This window comes from Vanellus vanellus, assembly GCF_965231255.1.
Source record: "Vanellus vanellus genome assembly, chromosome: 2".
Classification (NCBI taxonomy): Eukaryota; Metazoa; Chordata; class Aves; order Charadriiformes; family Charadriidae; genus Vanellus; species Vanellus vanellus.
In genome coordinates this window covers 60,686,261-60,712,201 of record NC_138906.1, presented here as the reverse complement: position 1 = coordinate 60,712,201, position 25,941 = coordinate 60,686,261, and the positions used below count along the sequence as shown (strand labels likewise).

Below are 25,941 nucleotides of genomic sequence, written 5' to 3'. Positions count from 1 at the left end.
TGCGCTACTGCCGCTCCCCTGACATCTGTGCAATTGGGTCAGAGTAGAGTTTGGCTTCAGTGGCCCAGTGCTGTGCCAGAGACACGAACCAGGACATCTGGCTGTCAACGCGCGTGCCTGCGGTTCAAGGAGACCTGTGCCGTCTGTAGGATCAGTCCTGCTGTCAGTGGGCTGGTTGGTGTGGCTCCTTGCTGTGCTGCTGTTGCAGAAGTGATGCTGCTGACAGTCCGGGAACTTCTGTTTTCGGCATCTGGCTTTGAAATGATGTGCGATAGAATTATAGAATGGTTTAGGTTGGAAGGAACCTTAAAGATCATCGAGTTCCAACCCCCCTGCCATAGGCATGGACACCTCCCACTAGACCAGGTTGCTCAAAGCCCCATCAAGCCTGGCCTTGGACATCCTCCAGGGATGGAGCATCCACAACTGACCTGGGCAATCTGTTTGTTTTCCCTCATCTATGGCATATGTGAAATAGATCTAGTGACTCCAGTGCATAGGCTTTGAGGCTCATTGCACAAATACATCTGCAGGTGTTCAGGGGTCATCCAAAGGTTTATAAAGGACTTGTCCTAAAGGGAAGAGTTTCTGTAGTGACCGTAAAATATCACCAACACATTGATGTCTGTCTTTGGGCAACATCCCAGCATTTCCCATTTTCAAACAACAACAACAACAAAATGTGCCTGACTGAATTATGCCGAGCCTCAGCTGTTGCAGTCCACTGGCATGGAACGAAATAATTGAAGGGAAAGGATCATTCCAGCAAACTGCAACTGGGGGGTGGAGATAAACATGCAGGTATGCTCCTGTCCTTTGCTGTTGTTTCCTATCCCGAGCTGGTGTCATTCCCTAGCCAGGGAGGACTGTGTGTTGCCCTTCTCTGCACAAGGGTCTGTTGCACAGGGATGAGTGGATCATCATTGTCCACCTATCCTGGTGAAAACCTGCTACTCCTCCACTGGCCTCTGTGGAGAAGGGTATGGACATTTTCTGGAGAACAATACTTATTCCAAAATGGCAGTAGTTACAGTGCTAGTGGAGGTCTGAGAGTTTCATCTGTTTCCCACTTTTGCTCCCAGAGCTGAGCTGATTTAAATGTTGCAGATTAGCAGTTGTTTTTCTTTGTTAAACGTTTATGAGCAACGATTAGACCAATGACACTGATGACAGAGCTGATGATGAGCATAATAAATTAGCACTAATGATAATTGAGATTATCTTGTCTAATAAAGATGGTAATAATACTGATGGTGATGATGATTCTGGCGGCAACGCTGGTAGCAGAGCCATGTAGGCAAGAATAGTTTTAGACTATGTCAACATTTTATCATCATTGTAATGAAGGTTTAGAAAGCATTTCTCTTGCTTGAAGCTTGCTGGTCCATTAGTTGGATGGATCGAGGGCTGGTAATGACATGCAGTGGCAGAAGCTTCAAGGTCAGGAACCGGAGTGCAGATTGTAAAGTGAGCTTTGATGGCATCTTGTTACTGTCCGATGGGTGTAGAGCAACTCGCATGGGAAGGGAACTGCTGCTCTTTGTGTAAGACCCAACAAATACACGCTCTCAGTGCTCAACTCCATCTGGCCACTGTCTGGGGAAGGTCAAGGAGGGGTTGGAAAAGAAGGAAGCAAGCTACTTTCCTTTCCTTGGAGCATCTGCCTTATGAGGAAAGGCTGAGAGAGCTGGGACTCTTTAGCCTGGAGAGGAGAAGGCTGAGGGGAGACCTTATTATGGCGTACAAGTATCTAAAGGGTGGGTTGAAGGAGGATGGAGCCAGGCTCTTTTCAATGGTTCCAAGTAACAGGACGAGGGGCAATGGGCACAAGTTAGAACACAGGAAGTTCTGTTCAAATACACGGAAAAACTTCTTTACGGTTCAGGTGACAGAGCACTGGCACAGGCTGCCCAGGGAGGTTGTGGAGTCCCCTTCCCTGGAGATTTTCAAGACCCGCCTGGATGCAGTCCTGAGTAATGTGCTCTGGGCAATCCTGCTTTAGCAGGGGAGTTGGACTAGATGATCTCTAGAGGTCCCTTCCAACTCTGATAATTCTGTGATTCTGTGATTTGCGGAAAGGGTGACTCCAGGTTAAGGAAGACAAAGGGAGATGTGTTCGCTCTCTGGCCTTTTGTAGTCACTCCACTCACAGTATATAAAATAAAAGGAATTAAGGCATCTCTGGAATTGGAGAAGATAAATACAATCTATGAGTAAGTAAAAAAAGAAGTATATCCAGAGCTGCCACAAGCTAGTCCCGGGAGAAAAATCTCTTGTGCACCAGTATAAGACACCAAGGCTGGCATCTGTTCTGAGCCCAGTAAGAAAGGGATGCATTAAGGTATTGCTTAAAACACCGCTTATTGGAGCTAGCAGAAGAAAGTAAAAGAGGACAGTATAGATAACCTTATGTCCCTTTGGATGCCGGGCACCCTGAGCTGGGCAGCGTCAGACAGAACTCTGAGACAGACATAGCACAGTAATGCAGAGGTAATGGTAATGCAGAGGAACTTGGCGAAGTCATTTATAGCTACGCAGGACAGAGCAGGGCTGCGCTAATTACCTTGCAGGACATGCAGCCCTCCTACATGTAGCTGAGCTCTCCCGTAGTGCACTGCACAGCCACTTAGGCGTCTGGGGTACATGAGATTTGGGATAGGAAAGAACAGGTTCTTATCTAGGACTATTTCCAAGCTTTCCTACTGACCTGGCAAAAATACAGTGGTTAAATATTAATGCAAAGACATAGACAGTTCAGTTGTACAAAAAACCTCGTATCTGTGTTTAAACTCTAGCAATAATAAAAAGTTATTTAATTTGCAGCTCACCTTAGGTAAGAAAGTTGTCGCCTGAGCACGAAAGCGCTACCAAAAAAACTTCTGAGCTAATTCAGACTTTGTCACTGCCTCTTCCTCTTGCTCGTCCTTGTGTCTTGCTTTCTGTGTGTAGAACGGCAATAGCTGCAATTTAGCCGCCTGGGGTTGTGAAGGTGCAATACTGTTGTCTCTGGATGCGTAGTGTTAAATGCTACTGGGAAATATCCTTCATCTGCAGGTTTAATTAACAGATTAGCTAGTTTCAATACTTTTTCAGTGCAAGGCTTTCCTCAAGGAGAATTTCTAAGCACATCCAGGGATGGTTTCGTGAGCAGAAAGAGTACGGAGAGTCTACGTCCTAATCTCACAGAAAACATCCTTAACCTGGGACCAGAGCAAGAATTTGAAGTTAGGGCTCTCAGAGAGGAGAATAAGGCATGAGCCTCATGTAGCTGCTGTTCCCCCGTGGTGTCAAACTCAAGACACTTCGCTTTGATTCTGCCAAAATTTCTTTGTTAAGACACATAGAAAAATTAGCTTATCAAATGGTTTTCTCTACAGTCAATACATGAGTTGGTTCAAAGCTTTAATTTCCATTTCAATGGCATCTCAGCAGTCTACATGGAATTCCAAATAGACTCTCCCCTCTCCCCCCAGGATTTTTATCATGTGTACAAGGAAAAAGTTTTGTGCCTGTTAATTCAGATTTATTATGTGTATTATTTTATTACTTTAATGTTTTTCTATATTTTTACTTATCTATTTTATATACTATATATATTTCATATATTTCTTATTTATATTTGTCATTATACATGTTCAAATATAGAAGCGTTTCCATATACAAGTGTAAAGTAAAATTTACACTTGGTAACAATGCTCCGGGCCCTTCTGTTAATCAGCACCACATCAGTGGCAGCTGTTAATTCCTGTTTTAAAGCTAATTAGGTGGGGAAATGATTTTCAGGAGAGATGCTGTGAATTTAGTTAAGAGGCTCTGCAGAATGGTTGCTTTCCCTGATTAAGCTGCACATACGCTACCATGCAAAGGAGCAGTAACGATGAGCGAGGGAAGAGAGAATGCGAGTGAGAAATTTCCTCACTGAAGCAGGCTCAGGATGTCATTTGGGTAACCGCATGATTAGCACAGGTGTGACCAGATGGGTATTTGGGCTGAACAGCCTTGGAATTCAGATGCCTGCACTATCATCTCAGAGACCGTGGTTGGGAAGATGTTATCTGCTGGATTTTGGATTTCCAGGTGTAACTGGGAACTTACTGCCCTCTTAGCATTGGCCTCTCACAGGGTAATAACCCCCCATGTAATCCAGTGTAGGGGGACACGCTCCTGTCATATGTCCCATGTCAAGGAATGCATCAAGTTGCATCGTTCACTTGTCCTATATCGAGTCCCTTGGTGCCATCCTCACCTTCCTGTTTTTTTAAACCTTAGTGAGCAAATGCAGAGACCTGAATCATGTTCATGCATTTGTCAAGGAGGCTGTTTTGGGGTGGGGGGTGAATTCACAAGGACCTGAGTGGCAGCCTGCCTGCCCTGACGCAGCTGCAGACACTCCATGCCCATTTTGTCGAGCCTCAAGCTTGAGAAGCTTGAGATGTGCACCACGTTAGATTGGGGACTCATGTTTTCATGTGCTGTTTCCAAAGCCACAAATACAGTTATCATCCCTCTTAGAGTATGTTCTTCCCACAAAGAGCATATGGAGACGCTACTTGGTGTGGAAAATATCCATCACCAGGTGGACACACCTTTGAAAGCTATAGCTCAGGCATGTTATTTCTCCAGTTAAAAAAAAAACCCAAAACAACAAAAAAAAAAACCCACCCTATGTATCACCAGGGGAAGTCACAGGTCCCTCGAATTTGAAATTTTTGACCAATCTGGTACTTCTGAGTCCCGAAGTCTACCCTGCAGGGATCTACCTGAGGTGCAGCAACACAGAGCAAATGATGTTGGGACCATCCCTGAGGATACCTGCCTGTGCATTCCTGCAGAGACAGCCGAGCGTGTGGCTCTGTCCCTAACCTGCCAACACTCCAGTAAATCCTCAAACACCCAGAGTGCAATTACAGGAAGGGAATTATACAGCTGTAAGAAGGGGATGAGTCAACTTTATTTTGGTTTTCTGCTTGTCAATAGGTTTTGGGTTTGCCAGGCTTTTCTTCTTTTAAAAGGTTCAGCAAGAATTGAGCTGAATGTTCATTCCTTTGACCCCAAAATTCAGACACTAAAAATGAAGGGTCAGGCACTTCATGAAGTTTAGCAAAGCAGAAGAAATGCTGTTGGTTTGGGGTTTTTTTTCGAGGTGGATATTTTTTGGGAAAGCTAATGTTGAAAACGCTGGTGTGTCTAGTGATGGATATTGTGCTCCTGCTGCTCTGTCCATCTGCTTACAATTGACTACCAACTAGCTACTAAACGCAGCATTTTTCTGTTATATGGCTGGGATAGAAGCTTACTTTTAAATCCCATTTTAGAGACAATTTTATCTGGAGATAAAAGCACTGTATTTATAAATACGCTGGAAATAATACCCTTTCTGGGAAGATGCATTTTAAAACTCTTGGATCTCTATTTCATGCTGAATAAAGAGAAAATAAATCTCATCTGTAATCCAGTAAATATCTATTTGCCCACAAACTAAAGGGGTTCTTAGGTTTCATTAAAGTAACTCTTTCATACTATATATTTCCTATTAAAAGAACATGCGGGTTCAGGATGTCCCGAACACTTATCCCACTGACATCTTTTTTTGCACCACTAGAAAAAACAGGAGTTTGATCTGTGAAAATCTTATTAAAAACATTCTCTAGCTTGCCTCTAAATCCAGTGAATTGCAGACAATTTTCTCCCAGCTAGTGTTGTGATGACTAAGATGATGCATTTTGCGGGAAATAAGGTAATAAATTTGCTAATTTCAAACTTATGTCCCTTGCAGCTTTACAGAGTAGAAATGCCATACGTGCTTTTTAAAAAGATAAGCTGTGCTTTCCTCAAGAGCTGTAAGGGTTGTTTATTTGTATACTTAGAATAAGAAAGTCATCTGTGGTACTTAATGCTATTGTGAGGATTTGAACAGCATTAAAGTCAGTATAAAACCAAATACCCAATTCCCCTTCAAATTAAGGGGTACTTCAGTGCTTTCAGGATTTCTGGGACTGGAATTTCTAAAGGTTTGTATGAGCATTAAGTTTCCAATGCCCTTTTGTGTTCTGATTTTGAAAATCTCTTGCCATAGCAACCCTGAACCTTCTTCAATTTAGGCGCAGCTTGGCATGTGTGCATTTAGCATCAGCCGTGGCATTGGCTGCCCTGTATTTCAAGGTAGGACACATCTAGGAGGTGAGGCCGTTCCTTCGAAATGAGACCCATCCAGAGCATTTGAGGGTAAAATATGGCATTTGAAGCTAGGCTGGAATAATTTTCTAATCATTCTCTGCTAAAATCTGGCACGTAGGCTGAAGCGTGGCTCCTCAGCCAAAATAGTCTAGAGAATGGTATTTAAACAAGGCTGTGCTCAGTAGAGTTTTAAGCTAAAAGTCAACATAGATCCACCTCTAGAGTGGGACACATTTGCATCTGAGACTAAGCGAAAGGCAGTCTGTTAGACCTTGCTTTCCGAACTACATTGCTGCAGGGTTCAAGGTCTAGCATTCTTCTGAAATTTCCATTAACTACTCGACTTCACCCTTCGGTCCTGAAATATCTTCAAAAGTCTGGCTTTAAGTGCTTTGCTGGAACGGTGTCAATGCTAAACGTATATACAGTTTTCAAATGCAGCTATAATTCTGGGCTCAAATGTTCCTCTCCAAACCAATTTGCAACTCAATTAGGTTCTGGCTAATTCGTATTTAAGCTAAGTTTGCAGGGGAAAAGAAAACTAGTTACGAATTATTGGGACTTGTCCAATGAAAATATTGTTTTGGAGTGCCAATGGGAAATAATGAGAGAATTGGTCATGAAAGGATTTGTTTTAAAAATATTTAATAATTTTTTGGGCTGTTTTTATACTATTATATGCTGTGACTTCTAAGAGATCATATCTATAGTTTTTTATATATTTCTGTCGCCTTTAATGCAAAGCTACAAGGAAGCAAATATTGCAAATGGCCAAGTCATACTGCACCCCTCCTCTTCTGCTCATAGCTGTGTCCTTGGATTAAGTGCTTGTTTGCACACAAAACTATCAGATTTGAAGAAGGCATATTTGGAAGTCCCCTCCAGTCTTCAAAAAATAATTATTTTTATATATATATATGTATATACAGATATACACAAGGACACATATACATATGTGTGAGAGAGAGAGAAAGGACCAACTGAAAAATAATTAAGCCAGACCCATTTTCACTTCGGTAACTAATGCAGATGTACTGTAAGTAGGTCAAATATGCTGTTACACACTTTAAAGTGGCATCTGCTGTGTGTTAGGCTGCTCAGAGCTTGGCTTCAGGATTTCTTCCCGCCGACAACCCCCCTTTTCTCGCCTCTCCTCCCCTTTCCCTGTGTCTCCCCCCATCCTCTTACAGTCAAAACCCACAGGTGTATACTCAAGCATAGCTCCCATTCACCTAAATGATAATTTTCCGGGAATGAGGACTTGGTGGGGACTGTAAGATTTAGCTCTTCTATGGCTCCTCTGTTACCTCTGACCCTCCTGGAGAAAGAATTAGCCACCTGCTTGCTGCTTTTAGCAGTGAGGGTTTAAGGAAACCCCACAATTGCTTGAAAAGAAAATGAAGCTACTAAATAACACAGATTAAACCAGCGTGCAAGTTCTCTGATTTTATGTTTTGACCTTCTTTTGGTTATTACCTTTTCCATCAACAGTTTTTCAGTATGAGCACGCTGGATTTATGCATTTGTCTTTGTGAGTGTAGCCCAGACTGGGAGAAACTGAAAATTTACTCCACATTCTCGTCCTTCTGAGGTGGCGCAATTTCTCGAGGCCGTTTTTCTCGCCTGTTGTGATTTTTGACACATTCACAAATCAAAGTGGAAACGAACAGGGCACTGTGTTTTGAAAGCGCAACGGGGTTTGCATCTGCATAGAGGCTTTCACGGGGGCAGTTGCTTGTGAAAACATGGGGACTAATACCAGCAAAAGCAGAGGAGGGTAAAGGTTGTGTCGACTTGCGTGGGAAGATTATGGCAGACCATGTGTTTTTCTCCATGGTCCCTGCCGTGCTTAGCGGCTTTTCTGACTCTGTTGCTTCAGTGCCATCCCAGAAATTTGCGGTGAGAACCAGGCAGAGGTTTCTAGGGGGTCAGATGCTCACAGTTCATCCTGCTGGAGAGGGCAAGGGAACTTCAAGTGAAATGAACATTATCCTTCTGCTGTATATGCTGGGGACACTGTGTTGTCAACTCTCCCTATGACCCACCTTCGGACAGGACGGATGCTGCAGCAAACAGCCGCTGCCTTGGTGGTCTGCACCTGCCGTCCATGCTCCATGTCAGGAGGATTTTTGGTATCTTTCAAAATTAAAGGGTGCCAGGAGATGCTATTCAGATATGTCTTCTGCTTTTCCTTTCTCCGTCCCTTGATATGCCCATCTTACAAGAGTCAGCTTTTTAAGTGTATGCATAAATAATTACTGCTCAAGCTATAGTTACAATTACTGCCATCCCGCTAACGCTCCAGCTAAGAAGTGCTTGAGTTTGCTGACAGGATTTTTTTGTCTGTGAGGGTGAAACCGTGTTGATTTTAAAATTTCTCTTTCAGAAATCGTTTGCTAATCTCCCAATGGCTTTTACGGACGAGCTTGACTGGCCCCAGTTCTCGGAGATCACTGGATTTCTGAATTCTACCATCGGGTAAGCCAACAGGTGGGGTGGCCAAGTCGCAGTAAGTCTCAAGGTCCCTCAAAGCGCAGCAAGAAAAAATACACAGTGCTTGAAAGGAAAGATAAAAATGCTAGTCAAGATCGACACCGGATCTAGGGGTTTTAGACAACGCACAATACTCTAGCCCAGTCTCCCTGAAATTCAGGATAAGTTTTAGAGCTGGAAATGGTTATTTAGAAGGAGAAAAAAAAATCAAAGAAAGAAAAACCAAACTTGCTTTTTTTTCAAAATTTTGGGTCAGGGAGAAAGGGAGAAACTAACAAAAAATCAGCATTTTCCTTTTCTTATTTTATTTCCTCTTTCCCTCTTCCTCCTGTTTCATTTTTGCTACTGAAACAGTGGAATAAATGGTAACCCCAGGGTTATTTCACGGCTTTCCCTTTTTTGGGGCAATCTTTCTTCCCCCCTTTTTTTTCACACTTAGAGGGAAGTAGCAGAAAAAGAATTTTGAAGCACCTGTGGCCTAATTAGCTGTGTTACCTCGGCTCATGTGGATGGGGAAGGATGCAGGGATAGATGGGAAAAAAAAAGGAGTCTCCGCTGGAAGGGAAGGAAAATGAAGTGCAAACATGGAGAACACCTTGAACTGCCTGCAGTTTTAACTGTGAAGTTAAAAAAAAAAATTCAAAATGTTGTTAATCGCCTTTCTGGCCAGCATTAAGAGGCCCTTGAGTCCTGCCAGAACTGAAGGATACAATCATCGACAGTGCCTGGTCTGGCCTGAGTTTCAGATAATTTGTATTTATGTGTATCAGATAGGTCATGAATACAGTGAAATGCCAAATTAAGCATGAGTCAAGCCTAAAGGGGCTCTCTACCAACAGAATTAAAAAGTTGGCAGAATATATTCTTTTCCAGGAAAAATATCTGATGCGCCGTACTGTTGTACTTTTTGCTTTATTTTTCCTCCCTATGCAATAACCAGGCTTCCAGCCTCAGCTACATGCACACAGTGTATGCTTTAAGGAGGTGTACTACTTAACAAGTCAACAGAGAAGATCTAGGCAGCCTTGTCCTTCAGAGTCAGCAGCGAAACCGACCTTTAAAAATCTATTACAATGTCCATCTACTCAACACACAGTATTTAACTGAGCTCCAAAGAATCTGAAGCTCACAAGTGATCAAAGCTTAGTATTGGCTCTGAAGTTGTCAGCGATAGGCCTTGGGTCAGTGTTCAGTTTTTTAATCTCTTCCATGTCCTGGAAAAAAAAAAAAAAAAGAAGGACTGTTTGGGACTTCAAGGCATTTTTAAAAGTAGCTCAAAATCCCATACCACAGTGTGGTGGAGACTGTAGGCAATGCACAGTGGGAGGCTCCCATTTACTCCAAACCTGCAGAAACAGAGACACAAACTGGGGAGGTCCGTGCCCATCTTTCCCACCTCCTGATGTGTGAACAGGGACACTACTGATTAACTAATATCCCCTGACCAAGAAGGTCTATTTGCTGCTCCACATCCGCCCACCTGCTGTGCTGAAAACCAAAAAGCCCGGGCATTTCTTGTGTATCCCATTGCATGGTGACCGGCTGATGTTATCATGCATTTCTATGTAGGTCGTTACCTTTTATTGCTGGTCTCAAAACTTCTCATTGTCTTCGGTTTCTCTGCATTCATCCAAGTTTGCTGTTCTTAAGCCATAGTATTTAAGTTATCATCTGTTTCCTTCGGTGTCTAAGTTCAACCACAAAACCAGCAGCCCCAACAGAGATGACCATGTACTCATGGCTGGGAGCATGGTCTTCTCACCAGCTTCCCTTTGGGCTGTTACCCTTTTCATTTGCATTTTCATTTTTCTCAACAGTGCAAAATAAAGGAGAGAACTAATCACAGTCAAGCCTAACCTGTTTTCAGATCACTCTGTCCAAGATTTATGGCATTGGGAAATGAATGCCCTGCCAATATTTCTTCTCTTTTATTTACTGTTCCATAACAACCGATTGAAAAGTCAATTAGTGAGCAATCAACAGGATTGTTTTGATAAATGATGTATAACAAAAAGGTTTTTAAACACCTTATCTGAAAGACCAGGATAAAAGCATCCTGCATGGAACTATTTCAAAGGAACTCCATCAATTTACAGTTTCTGGAGGACTATCTTGGCTTCCATTTTAGGCCACCGTGTTCAAGGTGAAAAAGATTTATGACCACAAAAAAAAAGAGATGGGGAAAGAAAAACATATATATAACTGGGGCACAGAGTTCAGACACAAGAACGTACTCCATTTTTAATATCAGCTGTGTTTTCATCAGTATCGCATGAGTTTAGCAGCTCACATTTTCTCAATTTATTTCAGAGGCTGGACAGACTCTCTGTATCTACGTTTACGCAGGAGAAATCGCTGTAATCACAGAGACTTACAGAACATTTCCCAAAACGGTATGTTAAGTTTTTTCGCATTTTTTTTTTTTTAACCTTACTAGTCTGATACTTGATGCTGGATTAATTAACATCTTTCAGAAACAAAGAGAAACACTTTCCGAATCGCACGCGTTTCTTATGGAAAAACAGAGAACAGCATTTATTTAACTCAGTGTCTTTTCTTGTGGCTCTGAGCAGGGAGGTGTGTGGCTTGATCACTTCTACCCATGCACTGACTAAGAATTTCCACTGGGCTAAAAACCAGTGTACCCCATTGTAACTCTGCGGGGGGAGGGGAGAGTGTGTTGGCCATGACCAAAAGCGGGGATATAGAGGGATGTCAATGGTAGTGATGGAGCTAAAAGGTTTGCCCTCCATCTCCTCTGGCGGCTGCGGCATGGTCCCCACTTCTTGCATGCCCCTGCTCTGCACTGCCGCGGTGGATGCCAGGAGGGCCCTACACTGCACCTCACAGTAGCACAGGGGGCTCACAGGGTTGCCACGCCGGCAAGGCAGAGCGGGCACAAACCAGTCATCGCTCTCATAGTAAGAGTGTCCGTGACGTCCCGTGACATCCTTTGGAGCTGGAGACCAGCAAACAGAAGTCCTCTTGCAAAACTGGGGAGGTCAATGGTGCTGGCGTCCTTACGTGTTCTCAGAACAGATTTTAAAGGAGTAATCAGGGACACACAGGTAAAACAAAATTGGGACAAAACTTAACACTGTTAAGTTTTAATTAATTAATAAATTAATTTTGTGAGGCTGGCTTAACATCTTCTTTCTATGAAATAACATCCTGTGTTGCCATGGGTATATGCAGGAGACTTAATCTACTTAGAATTAGGAAAGTGTCTTGCTTGATACCTCACAAGAAATGCTGTGTACAGTGAAGAAGAGGAAGATTAATACCAGAAATAAGATGTGGGTAGAGAACTAGCTAAGCAGGGAAGAGCAGCAAATTTGAGAGAGGAGCTATGTCCTTCACGCATCTCTCCTGAGGCTAACCCTGCTTAACGTTTGGAGTGGGGACCTTAGAACAAGGACCAAGGTGCATGCTTGGCAGCATCTGTGAATGATGCAAAACTGCAAAGTATTAACCATCCTGAAGTGGGCCGCATCCTTATCCAGGAATAATTTAGATGAGCTTGGGAACAGCAGTGACAGCAATTGCAGCACATACAATTGTACAAGATATACATGTCAGAGCTAACGATAAGACTCTTGTCTGTAAACTAGCGGCTCATCGGCCAGAGGTGGTGGAGAGAGAGTGGCGTGAGGGTGTAAAGGGGAATTTCAAGGAAAAGCCGGGAGTGCACGACAGAGCTGGAAAGAGGCTAAGGAGTTTGCACGATGCATCACGCACACTATTTTCTCTGGAGACAGAGAGACAGTCCTTCCTCACATAAGCCACTGAGAAGACCTCAGAATTTGGTCCCTTTTGCCTAGGGAGGACCAACTTCGGTGGGAATAGCTACAGGGAAAGGCTTTGGGCAGATTAGGGCAATGGAGACTTCTGAAGGGACGTGAAGACATTTTGGCAACTGAGCAAAGCAAAAATTAAAAAGGATTACTGTTTTGAATCCTTCTGAGGCATAAACAACACAGAGTGGGAAGAATGGTTTAAACTGAAGGATAGTTCTAGTACAAGAACACGTGTTTTCATTAATCCTACTTCTGTTTGGGGGGAGAAATTTAAGAAGAGGTCACAATCAAGGAGTGAAAACCTAGAATAGCCCTCAATATGGGGGCGGGGGGAGGGGGGCAAAAAAGAAACCTTGAGTTGTTTCAAGACAGAGTTTGTTTAAATTTGTCAAAGGGGTTGTATGAAGGGATGACAGTAATCTCCCTTAGGAATTAAGGTTTATGATGTTAGCTTTCGTGTGTTGGATTAGGTGATGTCCCCAACAGCAGGTTTAAAAGATACTTGATTATTCTGTGATTATCACATTGTGTTTCTATTGTATTTAATTAATTTTCATGCTTCAGAAAACTGGCTGCAGAAGCTTGGGAAAATTTATTCTCCTCGGGTAGATAATTTGGCTTTACGGGATGTTCTTCCTCTCCAACGGATGAGTCATGTCGGCTGCAAGTGAGGAGCACTGCTGTCCCTAGTGCTACTTAGAAACTTGTTAAATGCTTGGGATTTCCTGCCAGATTTAGGATCAGAGTCTGCCCCAACCCCCCACCTCTGACAGACAGAGATCTTACCAGGCAGAAGAGGTCACACATACAGGTACTGCGATACAAGGATCAATTCCAGGCTCAGGTGAGCATTTTCCTCTAAAAATATTGCCTTCTGGTGCCAGCACCGATGCCACTTGGCAATGCCTTTCATACACCTTCCTCCTTCCTGTGGCACACGTGGCGCTCCTGAGGATTCAGGTCTTCCGCTCAAGTGTTTTACAATGTGTTTGGTGTCATGGGTCGGGTGCTTCTGACTTTCTCATCTGTAAGTCACAAGGCACTAGAGTTGTTGGCTCGCATTATTGCAGTCCCTCAGATGTGCTTTCTGTGAAAGAATAAAACAAAGGCCAAACTAGATGGTCAATGGATGACTAGGTGTCAACGTTTCTTCTCATTTATATCCAGTTCATCTCAGTACCTGATATGCTATTAACCTGTTCTGCTTTCTTTACGTTAATGGAGGTTGTACTTTCTGCTCTTCCTTTTTCCCAATTCCCTCACAGACTTAAAAAAAAAGTATTTCACCCTGTGGATCGTTCCTTTTTCTCTCCCCTTCATGTATCTTCTTTCCACTTACACTACAGACACCTGCAGGATATAAAAAGAGGTGAGCCTGTGTCAGGGCAAAAGACTGAAGAAAATTGAGAAGGGAATTTTAAAAAAGGGAAAAATTACAAATGATAGGAAAATCCCAGGATACCCTCCCTCAGTATCTTCTCTTAATCATCATGCTGACATGGCATCGTAAAGGTTTGCTTTTATTGCCTCAATTGTCGTAATAGTTTCCCCAAATAGAAGGATTTAAATGGCCCCTCTCAGTGTCAGTAAAGCAAAAAGCTGTCCACCAACCTGACCTAGCCCCGCCTGGGACAACTTAACCTTCCTCTGAAAATGATGCTTCACAGCCCCACGTATATGCAATGAGAGGAAGAGATGCTAGAGACACAGGTCTGATGGAGGAGGTATACAGCTGAGAGCCAGAGGCCAAGGATGGCAAGCCAAGTTGGGGACAGAGAGCAATGCTCGTCTCCAGCCCCCTACAGGAGCACCAGCGCTGTGTCAGAGCTCAGGATGGAGGCACTTTCCCCCATTGCCCTTCCTGGGACATGCATCTTCACCCTGGAAGAAGGCTTCCATGATCTCCGTGCTGGTGGGATTTCAGCCTTCCCTTTCTTTCTTTCCCATTCCCATTATCCCCTGGAGAATGTGGACCCTTCCTTCCTCTGTGGCTGGCTGCGGGGTAGGGTGCTCAGCTAGGGCCAGGGAAGGTGCCCCTCAGCAATCCGTGCACGTTACCCATGACCCGTGAATGTATTCACATCAGAATTGCTGACATTCATTTTGGGTGACCAGCTTTGCTCACCGGGCACCCACAAGAGGCTTGGTACATGAGATATAGGTTAATAATTCGTTACAAATCTGTTCTCTGCCACCGTTACTGCTTTCAGCTTGTGGTCGCACAATAAATAGCTTACAGTCCTAATCAATGTTTTCCATCAAAGTGGCTTGCTGAACAGTTTTCAACAGACAGGTTTTATTGTTTCATTGTTTTCAGTGTGTTTTTGGTGTCTGTTATGGTTTGAGGAACCCACAACAATTCATTGTTGTTTAGACAATTATTCTATCACCTGGTGACCCCTCCCCACCCAGAAAGGGGAATCGTGAAAAAACAGGGAAACCCAGAGGTCTTAAAACCAGTTAAGAAATAATAATATTTTTTTTTTTTGTCTGTCTTGGAAATTCTAGTCCACCTGGAGTTCATTTTGGGGAAAACCAGAGACGTTTTTCTTTGCACCGTCACATTTCCAATTGCTTGTGCAGCATAAGGGAGCAAATGATTAGAAGTCAATAAGCCATTCTTATCCACACAGCACTTTTGGTGCTATCTGGACTCAGGCTCTTTCGGTGCACGTTAGTGCTGCTCTGTGTCGGCCACACGGGGTCCAAGAGCAAGAAAAACAAGAAGTGCAGCTCAAGTATTCCAAGGTTTATGAAATTTAGGGTTGCTCACAAGCACAAGGAAACCCAGCACTGACTCCTCAACCAAAACCCCACCGGTCTGAGAACGTTTGGAAAGCGTCCAGGAATAGCTGCCAGGACATTCAACAGTGTAGGGGTAACTGCTGTGCCTCATCTCTTTTTCTCTCTCGCCTGTTCTAATCACAGGTTGCATCCTGTATCACGAAAACTTCTTTGAAAACTCAATTCACCCATGAAAACAGTTCTCTAAAAAAAACGTTCATGTTTTTACTTGATTTGTAAACATGCTAATGCTTTCCGCAGAGCTGCTTATAACTACCTACGCTTGTGGAGGTAATACATAGCCAAGAACAGTTTCTTACATTTTTGTAAATACATATTTAATGTCTAGTGATCCCAATAGCTTATTTGTGCTGGAACTGCAGCCCCGGTCCAGGGAGCCATGCGGCAGAATGGCTTAACAGAGGGGTGTTGAACTCTAACTGAAAGAAGGGCTATTAAACAGAAAAAAAAAAAAAAAAAAGATCAACTGGTGGTAGTTTTGTTCCAAGCCGTATTTTCTAAGGATTTTGTGGGGCTCTTATTCTGCTGAAAAGAGCTTCTTGACATAAAGGCTGGATTTTGAATGGACTAGCAACCCCCAGGAGAGAAGCAGTAGACAGATATATTCATTTTTAGCTTGGAAGAACTGGATTATTTAAAACATAAAGGATTCCTTGATATATGTAGTCGGCATCACTGTGAGTGATGATAACAAAGGCACCATTATTAAAATGCAAAGCGTATTATTGCTACCTTAGGGGTTTGTCTCTTAGATCTTTCCCCTATACCAATCCAGCAAGGATTTAATGATGTTCTGTCCACAAGTTTCCCCTCACGAGCTGCGGGGAGGACAGGATTTGCTTCTCAAAGCAAATTTCGGAGGCACAATGCAGAAAAGAGGAGAAGAGAGAGACACCAGGGAAGAGCTGAGTGAAGAACAGAGGGAGTATAATGCAAGAGGAGAAGGAGCAAGAAAAGAGGAGAGAGAGTGAAAATACTGCAAAATAAAAGCAAGTGCAACCTGTAGGGCCTGCTTCTCTGAAGTTTATGTTTCTGTACGTTGCTGTGAGGTGAACTTCTTGTAATCACAGTCCTAGTCTGATCTTGAACAAAGCATAAAGCCCTTTTTGGCTCCTCATTTGGTATCACTCTTGCACTGCAGGCGACGGAGTTTGATTTGTGTGCGGCGGATAGCTGGGATGTATATGCATAGCCTGCGAGTAAGTTTGAGGCATAGAAGTTTTCCTAATTGGGAATGCTGTTCTCATTCAAGACGTAATGAATGATCATAGGTGTTCATAGGTGCTTAGGTTTAGCTAGCTCTTTTCCTGGAGGAGGAAAGATTTGCATCCAATCATTTGGGTGAGTTTCCATTGAAATGCAGAGCTTCTCTGAGGGGTGCAGCTGGCCAAATACTATTTTTCTTAAGTCTGCCAGTCGTGGGGAGAGCAATGCAGACACCCAAATGTTGGTGTCTAGTGCTATTTAAGATGCTTTACGGTACCTTTCCCACCTCTAGCTGCCTCTCCAGAAGTGCACAATCTCTCACGCATCCCATGTTGTATCTGCCAGCCCTGCTGCAGGTGTCTTGGATACTCTGGGATGTCAAAAATGGCGCTCGGTGCCTATGTTTAGGACCTGAATCAGTCCCAATGTGGTATAGCTGAGAGACGCTTATCTCTCAGAAGAGTGAGAACAGTTCCCTTTGCAATTTATAGGGAAAGTTAAAAGTAGATCGACTGTTGACAAGTCAGGTTGGCTGGTTTACAAGAGACTACTATGTTCAAGAGATGGGAAGAAGCTGCCAGATCTGGATTAAAAGCCAGATCCAAACAACCCAGCAGTTAAAAGTATTTGATTTTCTACAGTCTGAAGTGTGGGACTCGAGCAAGAGGCAGCAGGTCCCTGGATGGAGCTTTACTTCCTAATGCCGGCACCCAAAAAGGTTGCAGAGATGACTTGTTCCATTTTTCTTTTTAATGCTTCCACATTCTTGGAAATACGCAATGAAGCTGGGGTTTACACTTCATTTTGTTTGTCAGTCTAACAATGTTGTACTATTTCTCTTATTCCCTCTACATGTGATCAGGTGGTTCTTCAGGAAACCTCCTCTATTTAATAAAAAGGTGAGTGTTTAATGGGATTCGAATGTTGACTGGGGATACAGAAGTGTTGCTGGAGTCCTACTTCTTCAAAAGAAACAAGCAAAGCACTGTAATGAATGTAGTATTCACAAGTGTCCTAAAAAGCACAGCTTCCCTTGGCCACTGTGCTCTGAAGTGCTGTCTGTTTCTTCTCTGGTATAAACTTCCATCAACAGAAGAAAAATTGTTTTAAAGTGTGGCTGTCATCTCCAGAGCCGTGATCTTGGCCCAGTTAAGCCAACAGAGCATTTCCAGTTATTTAAGGGAAGAGACTAAGCCTTTCTCTAAATCTGTGCTCTGTGTCCCCCTAACTGCATTACTCCTGATTTGTAGCGATGGAGATAGACACGGGCAGGTCCACTGTGTTATCTCCGTATGGATATGACTGACCAGCTACTGGATAGCAAGAGGCAGCATCTCTCCTTTTCAGATGAATTTGAGTGGGCTGTGGGGCAGTCGGGTTTGATTTAGTTTGCTTGATGCTGCTATAGTTCACATCCTAAGGGATTTATTGTTCTCTCCTCCAGAAAAAGTAGTAATGAATCCTTGCCCTCTAGCACTGAACTTCAGATCACATCCTGATCTGATCTTGAGGCCAATCCTACATATAAACCTAGTTGTCAGCCAAACATAGTCTTCTTCTTCCATCTCTGATCAAAAACTTCCCATCTTGATTTATGTCTTTGCCCTGAAATGAAACTACTTGATTTGGATTCTGAATAATACAAAGAAGATAGAAAGACAGCAGGAAAAACATAGGAAGTGACAAGTCGACGAGGGGCAAAAGGGAGAAGTGAAAAAAACTATATTTAAGAAACTTTGCTAAAATACAAAACCCAACAACAAAAACCTCTCCCAAATGTAGAAGCATAGTGATCTGAGCATTGGCCAAGTCTAAACGAGCTAATTCCAAGTGCGGTCTCATATAAGCATGGTGTATGATTCAGACACTGAGAACATATCTCCTTATTAATATTGCTGCGTATTTATCTTTTAGCTTGGCCAGAAACCAGCTGTTGGACAATCCAGCCATAGTTATCTACGCTACAATTGGGAATGATGTCTGCAACGGGTAAGGTGTAAACTGAATTAACATTTATAGTGTCATAAATTTGACTTCCCTAGAGTACTACAGTCTGCTTGGACATTTATGTCTCATTGCTTTGCATTACCCTGCAATGACATTTTTCTTTGCTATTGGTCTGTGTCTAATTATTATTTTTTCTGCTGAAAATACTGGTATTTTCAAATACAGCCTTACCTGTATTCCTCATAGCCACCTACCAGTCCTCGTTTGGAGCTTGTCTTTCTTTCTTTTACAAGCGATAAAGTGACCAACAGTATGTCTGAAGTAGATTTCTAACTTAGCCAACGAAATGAAGTATAACAACGACAGGAGGGGGAGGGGTGGGTTTAAAAGCATGCATATCCGTCTTACCCAGTGTGTCACCTCCTGTCAGGAGGGAGAGCGTGACTGGTTTACCTTTTCTGAAGTATGACAATGTAGTCCCCTGTCGAGGTCTATTTTCACCCTGCCTCTGCTGCACGCTGCCTGCAGTCTTTGCTGTGCTCTCCTGACGAGGTGTTTTGTCTTTCTGGCTTTACTCGCGTCATAAGCTCAGCAGGAGAATGAACTGAAGCTTTCAAAACTAATAGTTCTGGCATTATCCATCAGCAATGCTCGCAGGGACGCCAAGAGGTCACTAGTTGGATGCTTCCCTTCCTCCCGGTATTGGGAAGGCTGAAAACGCCTTGCAATTGGGGCCAATGCACAGCACGTCCGTACCGCAGGTTTGGTTTTGCAGGTGGCCCAAGTGCTGCTGTTAGCGTAACATTATTTTCACCATGGTGATTCTTCACATTTTCTTTTAAGCGGAAGGAAGGAAGAAATCTGAGTTATGCTGAGACTTTCAAAACAGTCGTCTTAATAAATGACACACGCTCAGCTTAAGTCCCCTTCTGAAGCTTTTGAAAAGCCCCGCCTGCAGGCTGTATAATGAAGCGGGAGCTATTTTGAAGGCTGTCAGACATTGCCATTAAAATATCTTGGGTTTGGTATCCTAAAACTTGGCTTGACAACGAGTGCTTGGGTTGAAGCTTTGCATGTCGGGTTGTTGTGCTCCAGACGGGGATGGCCAAAGGCCAAGCAGGGCTTTCCCTGCCACAGACCTCAGCCAGGGCAGAAGTGGGACCACAGGGGCCACCTTTTAGGTCCATCTCCCTGGCCACGTGCAGACAGCATGCGGAAATAACCTCCCTTGGCATCTCCCTCTGGCGCTCGTGCTTTCTCTTGTGCCCCTGCCCAGAACTCCCAAATCTGCCCTCAGCACCACCCTCCTGTTACGGGAAGGATGCACAAATCCTCAAAAGCAATGCCACCGCCCTTCGACTGAGCGGGAAAAGCAGTGACAACAAGTCCTGCTACTTGCTGACAAGTCTGTCCTGGGCATCTGTTTATTGAGAAGCTTATGGAGATATCATTACAACCATCCCCAGGATGGTAAGCCCCAAAACATAGCACCTTCACTGAAATCTGTGGCTCCTGCTGCAGAGACTTTCGAGGTGTCTTCTCCCAGGCTTGGCCCAGGCTCTGTTGTGTACGTATTTCAATTCTGCTGTTTCACCGGCTTTGCTAAAAGCACCTCTTTTTCCTTTGTTTTATTTCTCATTCTGCAGGTTATTCCTTTCACTTCCCCCGTCTCTAACACTGCTTTCTATTCTTTGCCTGAAGTAAAAAGAAATTTTCCACAAATTTAAACCATTTTGGCCTTTCCTCGTCCATTTCTATGTTCCAAAACAGTATTTATTACTTGAAACTCTTTTTATCCCAGCATCCATTACCTGGCAGAGACACTTTTGTCTGCTCAAATTCTCTCTGCTGTCTGTTTTCTTCCAAAACATTTACAGCATCAAAAGAGGCTATCAGGCTGCAGTGATCCCTGTGACTCCAGCAAGGAAAGATGCTGCAGCTTCTGTAGCAACACGCTGTTTCTATCGACTGGGATGTATAGCAAAGAGAGATTTTTTTCAGTGTCCAGTCACTGTTTGTAGCTGCCCTGGCTCTGAGGTACCCACAGAGGTTACGGAGGATGCGGAGCATCCGATGGGCTTGACTTCAAACCTAGGGCTTGACAAACAAAAACCTCTTCGAGGATAGCTTTAAACTGCTGTAATAGAGCCTTTCTGGCCTTATCCTGTATTTTACCTTCAAAAGGGAGCAGTGTGCTGAGCACACCGGAGACACAGCTCTTAGCCAAAGCATTGTTAAAATGCCAGTAATTCACCCCGTGCGAAGAGCAGGGCAATGAGTAATATGGATGTTTGTAGAGGAGAAAGATAATGAAATTGGCAGCCTGAGTTACACGTTCCCAGTAGTCTCCACGCTGTGGTGTCCAAACAGGGGGGGGTTAGAAAAATAAAGACAGATGGCAACGGTATCTCTCAGCCCACTGAGGTGTAAATGTGGGACACAGACCTGGAACAACAACAAAAAAAATAATCAGACAAGAAAATAACGAGCACCAGCAGTCTCAAATGCTGTACAATTATTGCATATATTAATTGCGTTTGGGGTAAGGCACCATTTCTCCAGCCTCTCTTTCCCAGCTTTGCAGTTATGGCATCTGCACCAGATAGAAAGGTGACAGCAGCAAAGCGGGGTGAGCAGCCATCCGCCGGGACGGGAACTTGTACAAAGCATCACCGGTGCCAGTGAGAGTGTTACCCTCCCTCGTTGTAAGGTCACTGTCCCCAGAGTGCTGCTGCGCCTCTCCACCCTTAAAAAGAGTATGTGAGGGGGACGGTGTGAGGGTACCACAACAGACCCCAGTGCTCACCCAGGCACCTTGAAGTCCTTATGGCAGAGCCCAAGAGGAATATACCTGCAAGGTGGCTTGCTTTTCTCCGTTGGTTTTAATTTCATCGCCTGGCACGGAAAGGAAATGTGAAGAAATGCTCTGAAATATCTGCATGACTTCAGCGGAGGATGACAAGAGAAAGTGGAGTTATGAATGTCATATTAATTTCAGCTCACACTGACGTGTTTACTTGTGGTAGAGGCCTTACATCAGCGCAGTGTTTTGAAATCAAGTGCTGCAACACCTGTAGGCGAAATGAAGTAATTTAAGGGCAAAACCACAGTCTTATCTCAAAAGTACCTTGCTTGGGTGGCTGTGACAAGGATAAGCCTGAATCTTAATGCTGTTTTTCAGTTCTCCCTAACCAGAAAGTCTCAAATGCTTCAGCAGCGCATACTGCATTAAGATAAATTTCTGGGCCCGGGGAACTTGTCTAATTATTATTTTGTGTGCAAAATGCGGCCCACTGAAGAATTCCAAATCCTTGCTGGGGAACATGGTTCTCTCACACGGGACTCTGCACCAACTCCTCCCCCCTCGCTTCCCCCCTGAGCACGAACATTTCTAATGCCTCAAGACAGAATAACAATGCTTTTGAAAGCTCCTGCTTTTATGGTGTTCACTGACAAGAAATCCTATCTGATTCCCCAGCAGCTCACTTGGCACTGCAAGCATCAGGTTTGCCCTTCTCTTACCCCTGGGAAGCCATGAAAGAGGTTAAAGGACCTTCCCAAGGAAAGGACCTGGATGGAGCCTCCTGGCTGCTAAACTGATTGCTTCCCTACAGGCCCACGAGGGGAAAATGTGGGAACTCCTAAAACAATAAGGATGGACGTTAGTGCAACCTTATGCACTACTCGGAAGGACATCCCCTGTCTGTCTGTCTTCTTGAGCAATGAGATCAGCTCCTCAGCAGGTGAAAGCCTTGCTCCAGCTGAGCTGCACCACCAAGGCAGGACAAAAGCTGTCACGAGAGTCTGCTTCCCAAGGTGCATGGTCCATGCTGTGCACGGCCACACACGTTGATGTGGTCCAAATTCTGATTATGGTGCTCTTGCTGCTCTTTCTGGGGGCTCTTTCAAGAGCTTATGTTGCAAATGTCTGTCTGTATTGTCTTTCCCAATTCAAAAAAGGCAACTTATGGATTTACATGCTCTGCTCCACATGGCCCAAGGGGGCCCAGGCCACCCTGGAGCTGCCTAGCATTTGTGGAAGCTCGCAACAATGTCCTTCTTTCCATCCCACTGACTCCCACTCTGAGAGAGGGCAATGGGGCCTCTCCGGACAACGGGAGGCTTTTCCCCAGAGCTGGGTCTGCCCTGTCTCCCAGGTATGGCCAGAGCAGGGCCCCATGGACCTGGGGTCTCCTCCATGCCAGAGGCCTGTGGATTGTCTCTTGGCGGGATGGGACAGTCTCCTCGGGGCAGCATTCACCCACTTGCTCATAGCCCCTGTTAGAGACACGTGCACCGTGAGAGTGTGGCGAGAGCTCTCGGGGGAAGAGCCGGTGAGCACTTTTTCTGTAATAAAGTGGTTGTTTTAATAACATAACTAGAGCAGTGTTCTCCAGGCAGCCTGGAGTGGTTTTGCTTGTTTGTTTTTCTTATATAAGTTGAAATTTATTTCAACTTCAGGATTTTAATTTTCCCTGCCCTGCGGCATTTACAGCTAAATGCAAGAGAGGAAGGATAAAGTTGAGCCTGGGACTCTGGCTTGAACAGGTTCAGGCCTGCCAGTGAGCCTCAAAACATGGGTGTCCAGTCCATGTGGGACACTGACACAGATCCTGTACCCTAATGAACATTTCTGAGGACTATTTTATCTTAAATATGTCCTCCCTCCATCCTCCTCCTCCTCCCTCCGGTCCCCCATATTCGTCCAGACCTCTTGATACTCTCCTGTCCTCCTGCAGAGCTGTAGTGAGAGGCATACAACACGTGAGACAAAGCTACCTTAGCTATTTCTACCTGGCATAGTCAAAGATCGTGTTGAATGTAAGCTACCTGCAGCAACCCATGGGGAAAGAAGCCCTCCTTTCACCCGTCTCTAGGGCATCCCACACCCTGAAGCCATGTGTGGAGCAGCACTGTTTCCCCCTGTTCAGAGCCAAACCATGGAGGCCCTTAGCAAGGTGCGGCAGCACTCTACATCCCCTTAGGGGAATGGATGCTTTTCCTCCTGAAACTTGAGGTATACATTAGATCAGCCAAATTGCAGTTGCAGACTGGCGTTTCATAGGTAGACCAAGGGCAGTGTCTTTGCATTCACCAAAAGCAGCAAGTCCTCTCCTGTGACGACAGGCTGAGAGTTGGGGTTGTTCAGCCTGGAGAAGAGAAGGCTCCGGGGAGACCCTACACAGGACTTCCAGTACCTAAAGGGGGCCTACAGGAGAGCTGGGGGGGGGGGGGGGGGGGACTTTTTACAAGGGCATGTAGTGATAGGATGAGGGGGAATGGCTTCAAACTGGAAGAGGGCAGGTTTAGATTAAACATTAGGAAGAAGTTTTTCACTCTGAGGGTGGTAAGGCACTGGAACAGGTGGAGAAGTTGTAGAAGCTCCATCCCTGGAGGTGTTCAAGGCCAGGCTGGATGGGGCTTTGAGCAACCTGGTCTACTGGGAGGCGTCCCCGCCCATGGCGGGGGGGTTGGAACACAATGATCTTCAAGGTGCCTTCCAACCTAAACCATTCTATGATTCTATGGTCTTGTAAGGACTACAGCTCGGCAAGTTCCTGGATTTATATCAAGCAGCTCAAGATGCTCTGCAACAGCTACAAAATGTGAGGCGGCAGGGTGACCGGAGTAGTTTTACATGGATTTTTAACGCCATAGGAAACCCATGTGGTCATAGTCTGCTTCATGGCTCTGGTTTGCCTCTCTGCACTGTAAATAAAGACTAATTCATTTGCAACCTATGGAATAAAACCAGCAGGAGAGCTAAGGCTTTTTTCTTTATGGAGGTGTTCTGGGCTTGGCTAGGATAGAGTTAATTTTCTTCACACAGCAGGTCTTGTGGTGCTGTGTTTTAGATTTTTGACCAAAACAATGCTGATAACACACTTTTTCAGCTGTGGCTGAGCAGTGTTTGCACAGCGTTGGGGCCTTCTCTGTTTGTCACTCTGCCCCCCAGTGAACAGATTGGGGGTGCACAAGAGGTTGTGAGGGGACACAAGCAGGCAGATGACCCAAGCCGACCAAAGAGGTATTCCATGCCATATAACATCATGCTCAACAATAAAAAGGGAGAGGAGGGGATTTTAGTGGGGATAGCCATCTTTTGCTCAGGAACTGGCTGGACATAGGTCTGCCCATGGGAGGTGATGCACCATCTCTTTTGTTTGCTTCGTCTCTTCTTCTACTTCTCCTTCGCTTATTGAACAATAACTTTATTTTTTTATCTTTTTTTTATCTTGACCCCCAATTTTTCTTGCTTTTGCTCTTCCTTTCCTCTTCCTCTGTCTCACTGGGGGTGGGGGAGCAAGTGAGTGAGAGGCTGTGTGGTGCTTAGCTGCCCACTGGGGTTAACCCACAACAGGAGGCCACTCTATAAAAAGGGGGTGCATCTGTCTGTTTTTAGCAGGGAGAAGGGTTATACTGAGGGAGGTTTCTGTATCACTTCTGGTTTTGGCAATAACAACGAGAGACTAAAACACATAGCATCATTTTTATAAGGTTTTATTTAGCTAACTTAATGTGGAAGAACAGCAAAGAAGAATCATCTGCTGTTTCAGGTGCCTTCTGCAGGGCACAGTATTACCTGACACAATGTCCTGTTGGCATCCCGTTCTTCTGCAGGAACCGTGACACACTGGCTCACATGACTACACCCAAAGAAATGCTCTCCAACGTGGTGCAAGCTCTGCAATACCTGGACTCCCGTCTTCCAAATGGCAGCCATGTGATTTTAACAGGCTTGGTAGATGGCCGCTTTCTCTGGGATAACCTGCATGACAGATACCATCCTCTAGGTAAATATGAGATGTTGGGGGGACCCTCCTGGTTGTCTGCTTGCTCGTGTTGTTTTCTCTCCCTGAATAATTTATGAATCTATTGACAATTTCAAGCAAACCTGACAGAGTGGGGGAGATCTGAGAAATATGAGATAGATATTGGCTGTGCAGTAGAAGTAGGAGACCCAGCTTACCACCCCCAGTGCAGGATAGGGCAATGAGAGGGCAGACACCTAACCTGCCTGGACTGTCCCAGGCTGGACCCTCTCAGCTCCAAACTAGGCTCAATACATGCTGTGAACATGGAAAAAAGCTGTTCTGCCTCACCCTTAGGCCAAAATTGTGGCCAGCCTGCCTGCGCTTCATCCTGGATTTTGTTACAGGTGGAGCTGGATATTTGGTGAACACCTCCACTCACTGAGCGGTGGATGTCTTGGTAAAACTGGATGTGGGCCAGGACAGAAGATTAAGTCAGGGGGTTGCGAAAGACTGGTTAGATATTAGAGAAATACATTTTCCACAACCTCTGGATGCCTGCCACCTCCTACCCTACCTACGGGTGTGATGATTGAAACCTCACACCATGTGCAGGCACGTTTGAGGGCATTCCCTCACAGTGCGATGTGAGGGAAAAGCCCTCTTACTGCCGTAACGTGCTTTCGGGCAGCATTTTCAGAGATTTGGAGGCTGCCTTTGGGAACCCGTCATCTCAGAGCACGCATGAAATCGTACGTCTGACC

At 44.6% G+C, this 25,941-nt stretch overlaps 1 protein-coding gene across 1 annotated transcript in view; it reads left to right on the top strand.

The window, feature by feature from the left end:
- AOAH (acyloxyacyl hydrolase) overlaps positions 1–25,941 on the top strand; it is a gene marked incomplete at its 5' end in the record, with an annotated part of 87,846 nt that overhangs the window by 45,971 nt on the left and 15,934 nt on the right. Inside the window, 5 exon segments of the mRNA XM_082499415.1 lie at positions 8,564–8,655; positions 10,981–11,063; positions 17,341–17,377; positions 18,393–18,467; positions 25,047–25,219. Of these exon segments, the coding sequence (XP_082355541.1) occupies positions 8,564–8,655; positions 10,981–11,063; positions 17,341–17,377; positions 18,393–18,467; positions 25,047–25,219 (460 nt within the window).